This window comes from Ursus maritimus, unplaced genomic scaffold (genome assembly GCF_017311325.1).
Source record: "Ursus maritimus isolate PB19 unplaced genomic scaffold, ASM1731132v1 scaffold_19, whole genome shotgun sequence".
Classification (NCBI taxonomy): Eukaryota; Metazoa; Chordata; class Mammalia; order Carnivora; family Ursidae; genus Ursus; species Ursus maritimus.
Window position 1 is genome coordinate 50,025,568 of NW_024424341.1, and position 13,285 is coordinate 50,038,852.

Genomic DNA, 13,285 nt, shown 5'->3' on the forward strand with positions numbered 1-13,285 from the left:
GAGGGACAGAGGACACCTGCCTCTGTGGTGTCCCTTGCTGTGAATTATTATCATGATTATTTTTATTTAAATTCAAGTTAGTTAACATATAGTGTATTATTAATTTCAGGGTAGAATTTAGTGATTCCCAGTGCTCTTTCCATCAAGTGCCCTCCTTAACGCCCATCACCCAATTACAGCATCCTTTCACCCACCTCCCCTCCAGCAACCTTCACTTTGTTCTGTACGGTTAAGAGTCTCTGAATTATTATTTTTTTTAAGATTTATTTATTTTAGAAAGAGAGTGAGCGCCTGTGTGTAGGGGGAAAGGCAGAGGCAGAGAGTCTTCAAGCAGACTCCCGGCTGAGCGGAGTCCAACCCAGCGGGATCTCACAATCCATGAGATCACTACCTGAGCGCAAACCAAGAGTCCTGCACGCCCAGCGCATTGAGCCACCCAGGCGCCCCCCTCCTTGTGAATTATACTGGCGTCCTCTCCAGGCGGGTGCAACCCCACTCCAGAACGCAGGACTGGGCGAATGGAGCAAGGGCTGGATTTCAATTTGTCCCCTTGCCCCGTCAGCCACGCGCCCCGCTGCAGTGCCCAATCTTTGCCGCCCATCGCGATGGCCCCGGGGAGTTGCGGAGCGACTTCTCGGTCGGCCAGAGGAAGAATTCAGATTTTCTCTAACTTAGGGAGCCGAGACTCCCGGGAGGACGAGAGGGAAGGAATGGAAGGAATGGAAGGAATGGAGGAACCCCCCCACACACACACCATTTCCAACCTGCTGGTGTCCTGGGTCCCGGAGCGCGGGGCTCCACCCTCTCCACACTCACACCTGGCGTTTGGGCGTGCCTCAGTTTACCAGAGGCGGGGCGTTCTCCCCCCCCGCCCCTCCCCTTTTCCCTCTTCCTCTTCGGGGCGCTGGCAGCCGCGCCTCGAGCACTGCCGGAACTGAAGCTGGGCTCCGGGCGGCGGGGAGGCGGGGGCCACGTCAGCGGGGCCGACGGGGGCGGTGGAGAGAGCAGGTCGCGGCGGGCGCCATGCGGCGGGGCGCGCTCCTGGCGGGCGCCCTGGCCGCGTACGCCGTGTACCTGGTGCTGGGCGCGCTGCTGGTGGCGCGGCTGGAGCAGCCGCACGAAGCTCGCCTGCGGGCCGAGCTGGAGACGCTGCGCGAGGAGCTGCTGCGCCGCAGCCCGTGCGTGGCCGCCCCCGCCCTGGACGCGTTCGTGGAGCGGGTGCTGGCGGCCGGACGGCTGGGGCGCGCCGCGCTCGCCAACGCTTCGGGGCCTGCCAACGCCTCGGACCCCGCCTGGGACTTTGCCTCGGCGCTCTTCTTCGCCAGCACTCTGGTCACCACCGTGGGTACGTGAGCGCCGCTCCGCCTGGGGACCCGGGCGTGCTCGAGAAATACTCTTGTCCCGGCGGGTCGCTCCCAGTCCGCTCCGGGACCAGGATCCCCTGGAAACGCCCCAACGAGGACCTAGGATCCACACAGGTGGGATCCTCCCCCTCTTTGGGGAACATCCATCCAAGCCCTTCCTCCCAGTAGGAACCCCCCAACCCGGTTCCCTCCGAGACTAGGGCTGTCCTCAGGGTACCTTCCAGGGAGCATTTGGGACCCCATTCCTCCTCCAAGGATGGAGACCCGTGCCCGTCCAGGGTCCTCTGGGCCTAGGACTACTTTCAGAGACCTCTAGCGAGGACTCGGGACCCACCCCCCGGAGACCCTCGCCCCCTCTAGACCCGGACCTCAGACATGAAGGGACCTCTGCCCTTCTCTCTGGGCTCAGACCGCCATTCCCTCCAGGATGTCTCCTGAGTCTCCAGATCTGTCCTTCGGGGATGCCCCTTGGGAAGTCCTACCCCTGCCTCCTCCTGACCCTGGTGCCCCAGTGAGGACCCTGAATCTCCACGCCTTCTCAGGGCACCATCACTGAAGATTTTACTGCCAGTATGGATCCCTCAAGAGGACCTGGGGCCCCGATGGGTGACTTCCACCCCTCTGGACCTAGGCTACTCCCCAGCAAGAGCCCCTGTCGTCCTCCGGACCAAGGACCACCCCTCATCCTCATATTCCAAAGCAGGTAGCCCCATACTCCCCAGCACTTAGCCCTGACTGCAGACACAGGAGCCCTCCATCTTGACATCTCCCCTGTATTGGGAGCCTTCAAGGCAGGGGTTTCCTCCCAGTAGGACCACCCCCATTCCCTCTGAACCTGGGGCTTCCAAGTCAGCAGCTCCCAAGGGTGAATGTGTGGAGGGAGCTAGAGTTCCCTGCAGGAAGGACCACTGACTTTCCCACCAGAAACCCCTCAGCCAGGACTTCCACCTCTCCAGTCCCAGAAACAGCTCCAGCAAAACTTCTAGCAATTTCCAAACCAGGGACTTCTCCATGGGGGCCTCTTTGAACCTAAGAACCCCTAAATGAGACTCTCACCACTCTCTGGATGCTGGCACCCCTCAGTAAGAGCCCCAGAACCACCTGGACCTTCTATTAGAAGGGACCCCAGCACCCTCCACACATACTGTCGTTGAGAGCAAGATCCTGATTCACACCCCCCACCCCACAGGATGCCAGCCACGAGATTCTGCTCTCTGCACCTGCTACCCCCATCCTGAGACCCCCTGCCCACCCTGGATTTCCTAAGAATGGGTCTTCTGGGGACCTGACACCCCTCCAATCTTCTCCAGACCAACAAATGGGACCTCCATCTCCACCCCAACACTGCTCCCCTTGGCTTTGGACCTGAAATTCTCCCCTCCATCAAGGACACTCCAGGCCCTCAGCACCCTAGAACTCTTCCCAGTACCCACTCGTGACCTCTTTCCACCCTTCTCAGCCAGGACCAGGGACACCCCCCCTCCCATCATCCCTTTAACATTGTCTACCTCCATCAGGTGCCCTCAGGCATCCGTGGGCTCAGAAGCCCCCTTGCCCGAGGATTCCCCTCCCAATCCCATTCGTGATCTGCAAGTTCAAACCAGGACACTGGCCTCTGATTTCCGATTACTGACGCCCCTTCTCTGAACACCCCCTCCACCAAGTGTAACTGACCCCCTCCCCCCAGCCCTACCCTGAAAGTCCCTTCCCGCTTTAGCGTCCAGACAGGGGAAATTCCTTTGGGAAATTCCTTTGTTGTCAGGTTCTACTGGTCCTTCCACTGCCCTTCCCCAGCCCCCAAACTTCCTCTTCACCTCTACCGGGGGATTTGGACTGGGGGAGGAGGCTGGGACAGGCCCAGACTCTTAACTCCCCCTCCTGCCAGAAGTAGCAGGTAGCCCCATTGTGTGGACCGGCAAACCAAGACCACAGGCAGCAGGGCTGGATGCTTTTCACAGACTGTTCCACCCAGCTGGCCGGGCCTGCCCGACCTGCTCCTGCCCATCACTGGGTCACATCCGTGTCTCCCTCTGCTTCCTCCCAGATCCTGGACAGGTGCAGAAGCCAAACTCAAGGCAGGCGCATCCTGGGTTTGGGTTTCTGCTCGGCTGCCGCCCCTCTGGCCCGGGGGTCCTTCCTCATCTCTGAAATGGAGATCATAACAGTCCCCACATCACAGTAATAATGAAACCTCTAGAGGACTTAGCGTGTGCGGCCTTTAACTCAGTCAGCACACCAGCCGTGCCATTCGTGGCCCTGTTTTCTGCAATAGACACTGAAGCCCAGAGAGGTTGGACAGTTTGCCCAAGTTCCCACAGCTAGGGAGGCGTGGAGATTTGAACTGACGCCCTGAGGCCTCAGAGTCCCATGCTTTTAACCACCACACCACGCTAGGCTTCATCGACTTGCACGAAGAAGGTGATACCCGTGCGTAGTGTGGAAGTTTATTCTGTCACTTGTCAAAAATGGTAAGTTATTGCAATAAGGGAGAGAGACCGACCTCAACTCCGAATTGAAGTTGAAGGCAGCTGGAGATTTAGAGCTGAGGGTGGCGTGAGGGGTCAGTGGATAGAAAAATGACTAAGAGGTGACACAGAAGGGAGGGGGAAAGTGGCTTAGGATTCCTGCTAAAACTGGGCCAGTCAAGACGAGAGCATAGAGGAACTGACTGACGTTTGGTCAAGGAGGGAGGGAGTCCTTGTCAGTGGGAAGTGCTGGTAATAACAGGTTTACTGAGCCTGGGTTGTCATTATTGTTGGTGAAGCCAGGAGCCCTGAATGTATCAAGAGAATCAGAAAACCAGACGTGATTCAGAGACACCTCTCCCACAGCGTCCCTGGTTTTGTCATAGGCCTCTGTCTTCTGAGGAAGACCTGTGGCCTGGACTCCATCCGGGCAGCCGTGCTGCAGTCGAGGCCTTGGTAGACCAGTCGGCCCGCCTGGAACTGGGACCCGGGAGAGGGGAAGTGAGCATTACAGTCACGCTTAACTCTGTCCATGCCCTTGGTAGGCGCTACGCCCTGTCCCAACCTGGGAGGGTTACTGCAGTTGTACTTGAGGAAGGGACTGTTTATGAACCCATTTGGTGGCACTCGGGGCAAACTGAGGCTCAGAGAGGAGAAGGCACGTGGCCAAGGTGATGCAGGGAATGCATGGCAAAGCCCTGACTGGGACTCAGCTCTTTGAGGTAGTCAGTGAAGGCTCACAGCCTCCGTTCCATGCGAACTCTATGGGTTTTCTGCTTATAAGGTTTTCGTGTCATTTGCAAATTTGTCATTTCAGCTGGGCTGCTGGAGTTTCTCCATCCAAGTCCTTGTGATTAATGAGGGTGGGAGCCATGAGTGATAAACCTCACAGGACAGTTGCTTAAATAGATGAAAGTTAATTCTTGCTCACATTCAAGGTTGTCAGTCCAAAACCAAAATGGTGCTGCATGGTCAGAGACCCTTGTGCTCCTTTGTGCGATTTCCATTCACAAGGTCACCTCATGGTCCAAGATGGCTGCTCAAGTCCAGCCTTCACGTTTGTATTCCAGCCAGCAGAGGAGGGAGGAAAGAAAGGGAATAGGCATCGTCCTTTTTTTTTTTATAAGATTGCATTTATTTGAGAGAGAGAAAAAAAGCAAGAGGAGGGGGAGGGGCAGAGGGAGAGAAAGAAGCAGACTCCCTGCTGAGCAGAGAGCCTGACGACTTTATGCGGGGCTCAATCCCAGGACCCCCGAGATCGCGACCTGAGCTGAAGGCAGATGTCCAACCGACTGAGCCAGCCAGGCACCCTGGCATCTTCCTCTTTTTAAGGAAAATTTCTAGAAGTTGCTTGCTTCTCTCATGTATAACTCATTGACCAGAAATTATTCCAGAGTCATGCCTAGCTACAAGGGAGGAGGGAATGTCTTTATTCTAACAAAACCCAGAGGATTATTTTTTACCCCAATTTAAAAAAATTGTGGTAAAATCTAATAACATTTCTGTTATTGTAAATAACAGTGTAAATGTAAATAACAAAATTTACCATCTTAACCATTTTTGTGTGCACAGTTCAGTGGCATTAAGTACATCCATATTGTTGTGTAACGTCACCACCATCCATCCCCAGAACTCTTTTCATCTTGCAAAACTGAAACTATAGGGGTGCCTGGTTGGTTCATTCGGTGGACTGTGTGACTCTTTCTCTTGGGGTTGGGAGTTCAAGCCCCACGTTGGGCATAGAGCTTACTTAAAAAAAGAAAAAACTGGGGCACCTGTGTGGTTCAGTTGGCTAAGCATCCCACTCTTGATTTAGGCTCAGGTCATGATCTCAGGGTCATGAGATCGAGCCCTGTGTCAGGCTCTGCACTGGGCATAGAATCTGCTTGGGATTCTCTCTCTCCCTCTGCCCCTCCCCCCAACTCATGTGCGAGATCTCTCTCAAAAAACAAAAAGAGATGGGGTGCCTGGGTGGCTCAGTCGTTAAGCATCTGCCTTTGGCTCAGGGCGTGATCCCAGCATTCTGGGATCAAGCCCCACATCAGGCTCCTCTGCTGGGAGGCTGCTTCTTCCTCTCCCACTCCCCTGCTGTGTTCCCTCTCTCGCTGGCTGTCTCTCTCTCTGTCAAATAAATAAATTAAATCTTTAAAAAAACAAACAAACAAAAAAACTAAAAGAGAGAGGGAGAGAAAGAAAGAGAGAGAGAGAAAGAAAGAAAGAAAGAAAGAAAGAAAGAAAGAACCGAAAACTATACCCATCAAATAGTATCTCCCCATTCCCCACTCTCCCCAGGCCCTGAATAACCACCATCATTTCTACTTTCTGTTGGTTTCTATGAATTCACCTACCTTATGCACCTCAGATAAGTGGAATCATACAGTATTTGTCTTTTGGTGACTAGCTTGTTTCATTCAGCACAATGCCCTCAGGATTCATCCCTGCTGTCTCATGTGTCACGATTTGCTTGTTATGGCTTAATCATATCCCATGGTATATACAGACCACCTTTCATTTACTGCTCACCCGTTGATGGACGCTTGGGTTGCCTCCGTGTTGTGGCTACTGTGAACAGTGCAGCCATGAACACGGGTGTCTCTTCAAGCCTGGCTTCCGGTTCTTCTGAGATGGGCACAGGTGAATGCCCGCGCGTGTATGCAGTTTCCACATTTCCTTATTGATCACAGGGCTGAACCCGTGGTCATTTTGGCACAACATTTTACTGTCAACATAACCCACAGCCCTTACCACCCCAGTCATCTCTCTGACCCTTTAGTTTTATTTATTTGTGGGGAGAAAAAGAGATTTTAAATGACACATTGTCAAAGCGGGCCAGTGTCCCCAACACCTGAACTCCTCTTTATCCTCTTTCCGTTTGCAGCGCTCACACCCCCACTGACCTTCCCTGCGTTCCCGCAGTCCACAGGGAGCCCAGAGGGGCTTGTCACACCCATTTTAGAGAAAGAGACACGGAGGCTTAGCTCAGAGCCTACACCCTTCATTCATTATTTTGACTATTGATCAAGTGCCCACGCTGGGTCAGATACGAGTTTAAACCACATGGTTGACCAGAAGGTTGAAGTGCTATGAAAACAAACAAACAAACAAAAAAGATAGTTTGGTCAGAGGATGTAACAATTTAATAAGGGGGTGAGGGAAGTCCCTACTGAAAAACTGACATTTGGGCAAAGACTGGAAGGAAGGAAGGAAGGAAGGAAGGAAGGAAGGAAGGGAACCAGTCCTGGGGGAAGAGCTTTTTTGGGGGGGGGAGGGGCGGGGACGGACTTCCGTGCAAAGGCCCTGAGGTGGGAGCATGCCATGTGGGACCTTGTGGGTCATGATGAGGACTTTGTCCTTTCACTTGAATGGGATGGACCCACAGAAGGTCTCTGAGTGTGGGAGAATCATGACCTTGCTCAGATGTTCATAGGGTCCCTCTGGCTGTGTGCAGGGGTGAGATGGGGGGTTGAGGGCACAGACTCGGGGCAAGGGCAGGGGGTGGGGGAGAAGGGAGACCAGGGAGGGAGGAGGCTGCTGCATTAGATAGCCCCAGGGTGGGGCCGTGGGGCTGGGGTGGGGTGAAGTGAGTGGGTTTAGGGTCCACGTAAAGTTCGCGACAACAGGATTCACTGGGAGGTGGAAAGTGGGCATGAGAGTCAAGGCGACAAGTCTCGCGGCCTGAGCAGTGGCGGGATGGAGGTGCCATCCCTGGAGATGAGAGGCTGTGGGAGGGGCAGTTTCCAAGGTGAAATTAAGTGTCGTTTAGGGTGGCCACAGACCCCCCAGATGGAGGTGCCAGGTGGATGGCAGGATCTCCCCCTTGCTCCCCCAGGCTACGGGTATACAACGCCGCTGACTGATGCGGGCAAGGCCTTTTCCATCGCCTTCGCGCTCCTGGGCGTGCCGGCCACCATGCTGCTGCTGACCTCCTCGGCCCAGCGCCTGTCGCTGCTGCTGACCCGCGCACCCCTCTCCTGGCTCACCGAGCGCTGCGGCTGGGACCTTCGGCGGGCGGCACGCTGGCACCTGGGGGTCCTGCTGGCCGTCGTGGTGGCCATCTGCTTCCTGGTGCCGGCTGCCGTCTTTGCCCACCTGGAGGAGGCCTGGAGCTTCCTGGATGCCTTCTACTTCTGCTTCATCTCCCTGTCCACCATCGGCCTGGGCGACTATGTGCCCGGAGAGGCCCCCGGCCAGCCCTACCGGGCCCTCTACAAGGTGCTGGTCACAGGTGAGCGGGGTGGCGGGCCAGGGACCAACGGCAGGGCGGGGGCGGGGAAGGGGGGCACAGCCTTGCCCTGGAGGGTCTCGGTGGGGGGGCCCTGCCCTGCGGGTCTGAGTCCACCCATGGCCCCTTCACCATCTCCGCAGCCTACCTCTTCCTGGGCCTGGTCGTCATGATGCTCGTGCTGCAGAGTTTCCGCCGCGTGTCGGACCTTCACGGCCTCACAGAGCTCATCCTGCTGCCCAGTCCGTGCCCTGCCAGCTTCAGCGAGGCTGAGGATGATCGGGTGGACATTGTGGGCCCCCAGCCGGAGCCGCACCAGCAGCTCACTGCCGACTCCCACCCTGACTACGCCTCCATCCGCAGGTAGCTGGGGCAGGCGCCCCGAGGCTGGCCGGCCCTGGCCTGCAGCTGACGGGCCCGCATCACGGGAGCTGCTGTATTGGACCATCCTCGAGCACAAGGCCATGTTCACGGGGTTCGCGAGGCATTGCCACCAGCTGTCCGTCCTTTGTTGTACCTGTCCCAGGCTCCCCGGGGCACCGCCACTTCCCTGTTCCTACTCCCCACCCCCCCCTCACTCCCTCCACTCTGGGCTCTCTGGCTTTCCCACCCCCTCTCCTTGCATCTCCTTCTTTTACCGACTCCATCTGCCTCTCCCTCAGCCACTCTTCAGAGGCGCATTCTAGCAGGCTCTGGGCTCAGACCTCATTTCCGGCACCCGACTGGTCACTCTGCTTTGGGGAAGTGGCTGCCTCTGTCTGGGCTTTGGGCTCCTCCTCTCTCGAATGGAAAGAACACACTCACTCATCCAAAACTCAGTCCTTTGCGCAGGCCCCAGGCTGGGCAGCGAGAGGGACACGGTAGCAGCTGAGGTGGCTCTGGGCCCGGCTCTCATGGGTTCCCAGTCCAGCAAGGAAGACAGACCTGTCCCCACACAGCAGCAGCCCAGGATAGGCAGGACTTCAGGGGAGGAGGCAGAAAGGTCAGCGGTGTGTTCGAGAAGGCTCAGGCAGAGGGGGCAGGGCTGAGGTGGAGGACGCACAGTCCAGCCTGCAAGGTCAGGGAGGGCTTCCTGGAAGAAGGGATAACAACTCAGGGGAAGAAGGTGGACCTGACTTGTTTTTCTCAAGTGTTTCTAGGGAGCGGGATCCGCGTGGAGAGCCCTGGGGCATAGGCCTGTGGGATAGAGCCCTCCTCAGCAGCCTGGCAGGCAGGAAGCTGAGATGGGACCCAGCCTGGCTCCGGATGGCACGGACGGCCCTGCTCTGAGCCGGGACACGATTGTAACAGCTGTCCCCATTTCCCGGGGACTAATTGCATAAGGTACACTGGACTCTGAAGCCAGCCTGCTTGGGCCCAGATCCCAGCTTGGCTGCGTCTGGCCTCTGTCCTCGGGCAGTCACTTCACCTCTGTGATTCTGAGTTTTGTCATCTGTAAAATGGCCACAGTAACAGTAGTTACTTCAAAGATGAAGCCACAGAGCCGGCCATGTTATTCTGTGAGGCTTTCTTTGGCCAGTCCTGTTCTGGGTATTTGACCTACAAGGAAGATAACATCCTCACCCTTTCCCACAGATGAGGACACTGAGGCACAAGGTCTCAGACACAGAGCTAGGAGGTGACTGGTTTTCTGTTTACTGCCCCCAGATTTGACCCTTCCCCAGAGGGTACGTCAGTAAGAGGGCTTGCTGCCACAGGCCCATCTACGGGACCATTCCCTCTACCAAACCCTGTGAAAGTTACAGACGGGATGGGGCATTTGAGGTGGACCTGCTAACATTCAGGAAGAAAGGGCCCGGGAGGCACTCCAGGGAGAAGGGACTGTGTGTGCCCGGAGGTAGGAAAGCCTGTCAATGTCAGCTATGTCAGCTTCTGGCAAGTGGTTTACTGTGACTGGAATATGGGGGGAAGGAGGGAGGGAGGGTGGAGCAGTGGACACGGGTGCATCTTATGTGTCCTTAAATGACCAGTTTGGGAACTTGCCCTCTTTCTTGAAGGCTAGAAAGCCATGGAAGGATTTTGAGGAGGAGAGGACTGTGGTCAGGTTTGGGCTTTAGCTGCTGTGTGGAGGTAGACTAGAGGGGGAGACCGAGGCTGGGTGCTTAGGGGAGGCTGGTGCAGGAACAGAGCAGGAGTTGATGGGGCTGGGCGGGGCCGAGAGAAGGGGGAGAGGGGCAGTGGAGGTCAGGCTCAGGAGGCCAGGTGGACAGGCCCTGTGTAGGCCTTGCAGTCTTGGGAGAGACAGGTTTGGGAAAGGCACAAGAATGGTTGGCTGCCCCTGAGATAGGGACTTGGGAAGAAAAAACAAGTTTGAGGGGAGACACTGAGGCTTGTCTGGAACATGGTGGGTGTGAGGGGCTAAAGGGACATCCAGAGGAAGGCGTCAGAAGGTCTAGGGTGTGGTTGAGGCTGGAGACAGATGGGGGAACTGAGGCCATGAGGGTAGGTGTGGCAGCCCTGGGCAGGGGGAAGAGAGAACACCAGCCTTGAGGAGTCAGCTTTAGGGTATTGATATATCCATATCAGTAAGGAAACACTTGTGATGAGCCCTGGGTATTGTATGGAAGTGATGAATCTCTAAATTCTACTCCTGAAACTAATATTACACTATATGTTAACTGACTAGAATTTAAATAAAAATTTAAATAAAAACTTGAAACATTAAAAAAAAGTAAGGAAAGATTTGGGCTGCAAGTAACAAGGTCCTGATTGGCGCTGGCTGAAACAATGAGGTGATTATATATTGCCCATCACCAGAGTTGGGGAGAGCTCTGCGAATGAGACAGTCCACAGCTCCAGGAGGGTCTTGTGGCCTGAGGTTCCCAATTTCTTTATTCTGCCACCTTTAGGTGAAGGCTTGGCTCCACATGGGCTCTCCTCATGACCCCAAAGTGACTGCCACAGGTCCAGGCATCACAACCAGACATGATGATTTTTAGTTCAAGAAGCGGGGGGCATCTCTTCCCATATTGTCTCTTTGGAAGCAAGGACAACTTCCCCCAAAGCCTCCCTACAGACTTCCTCCTCCATCTCATTGGCCAAAATTGGCTCACATGCCCATCCTGAACCAATCCTTGCTCAGAGTGATGGAGCCCCCATGATTAACTGGGATTCCTCAGGATTCCCCCTGCCACCTGGAATTGAGGCTGAGACTGAGATTTTGGTTCAGAGGCTGGTGAATGTATGAACAAAACTGGACTTTTATTAGAAAGACAGGGTGGGGAGGGAATGGGCAGATATTGATTAAGCTGTCAGGGTCATCATGTACAGTTGTGCAGGTCGGGAACTACATAAGGGATGTCTGGCTGGCAGGGTGGAAACAAACAAGGGCTGAAATTCAAGGCTGAAAATGACCCAAAGGGGCTTCTTTTTCTGGTTAACAAGGGCTCCATATGACAAGCAGTGACCTTTCAACCGGTGTCCTCATACCTGAGAGAAGAGCTTACAAAGGAGACAGAAAAGGAGTTCCATAGAAGAACAGGAAAACCAATAGGGTAGGGAGAACCGGTAAGAGATGAGAGAATTTTAAGGAGAATTCACCATTGTCAAATCATGCTAAAAAGTCATACAAGATTGTTTTAATAACAGTGATAAGAAAACACTTACATGGGATTTACTATGTGCCAGGCACTGTTCCAAGCTCTCAATATGTAATTTGTTTAACCTTCTCAGCAACTCTATTAGGTACATTTTCTATATTTTACAGTTGGGGAAAGGCCCAGAGAGGTTAAATAACTTGCCCAAGGTCACACAGGAGGTGCAGAACTGGGATCTGAGCAAAGTTTTGTTTGGTCACCTTGTCCCACAGGAGCTCAGAAACAGCTGCTGTCTAGCTCTGTCAGCTTCCCAGCCTTTCAGGCTCCTCATGGTCAACCTCACTGCTCAAGTCAGCAGCTGGCTGGGGGAGACAGTCGCTTCTCACCTTGCAGGAGGTGCCTGTGTGATCTGGCCTCTACTCTTCACTGCTTCTCCTTCCAGATTCTTCTAGAAAAAGAAACCAGGCCCTGTTTAATTCAAGACACGGGAGGGGGGAGTGCAGGCTAAAAATTCAAAAGGTACAGAAGAGTGGACAGTGGACAGTCAGTCTTTCTTCGGCACTCAGGCCGTGTTCACCAATTTCTCAGGTCTTCCGGGCAAATATCAGCAATGTGTGTGCACATATGTGTGTCATTTATTTTTTCCTTCACTATGCTCAAGTGCTATCAAGTATGGCAAGGTGGTTACAGTCACAGACTCTAGTGGCAAAGTCCTGGGTATAAGTCTGAACTCTGTCACTCCCAAGCTCTGTGGCTTTGGGCAAATGATTTCACCTCCCTGTGCCTGAGTTTGCTAATCTGTAAAATGGGATGATAACAGCACCTACCTCATGGACTTGTTCGAGAATTTAGCAACTTAATATCTGTAAAACTCTTAGACCAATGTCTGGTATCAATAAATTGTTGACTAATGATTATTATCCTCATTTCTGCACCTTGCTTTTTTATATTATATAAGATATAGATAGATATACAACTTTTTTCAAAGATTTTTTAAATTGATTCATTTGAGAGAGAGAGCGAGAGCATGAGCAGGGAGGAGGGTCAGAGGGAGAGGGAGAAGCAGACTTCCCGCTGAGCAGGGAGCCCAATGTGGGACTCGATCCCAGGACCCCAGGATCATGACCTGAGCCGAAGGCAGCCACTTAACCGACAGAGCCACAGGTGCCCCAAGATATACAACTTTTATATACTTTTTCTAGTACTCTTCTCATTTTTGTGCCTTGCTTTTATCACCACCCAGTATAATTAGGAGATCATTCCAGAGACACACAAGTAGGTCTGCTATCTTTTTATGTCTGCCGTGCTCCTCCTCTAGGACATACATCCCATAAATTATTTCAACGTCTCACTAATGGACATGTGGGTGGTTGCCAATCTTTTGCTGGCATAAATGCTGCTGCAAGGTGTACCTTGAACATCAAGATCTAACCGAGGACCCCCCCCCCCCAACGTAGGGCTGAATTCCTGGGGGGGGGGGGGTTGTGTGCCATGAGGACACCAAAGTCTCTCTGACTCTGTTCATGAGTCTAGAAGGGCTCAGGTACATAGCTGGTGAGTTTCTTCCCTCAGATGAAGTCACTCCTCCATGGCCTGTGAGGCTGGAGCGGGCTAGGGCAGGGTCGGGCATAACCTTCCATCAACTCTTCGTTTACATAGAACATCTGTTCCTTGCTGTGTTGGGCAGAGTTGGGAACA

General features: G+C 54.0%; 1 protein-coding gene across 1 annotated transcript; it reads left to right on the top strand.

The window, feature by feature from the left end:
* Nucleotides 1–356: 356 nt before the first annotated feature.
* KCNK6 (potassium two pore domain channel subfamily K member 6) lies at nt 357–12,502 on the top strand. The gene is made up of 3 exons (XM_040633917.1): nt 357–1,345; nt 7,659–8,054; nt 8,195–12,502. The coding sequence occupies exons 1-3, from the start codon at nt 1,024–1,026 to the stop codon at nt 8,416–8,418; spliced, it is 942 nt and encodes a 313-aa protein (XP_040489851.1). The 5' UTR covers nt 357–1,023; the 3' UTR covers nt 8,419–12,502.
* The last annotated feature ends 783 nt before the right edge of the window (nt 12,503–13,285 follow it).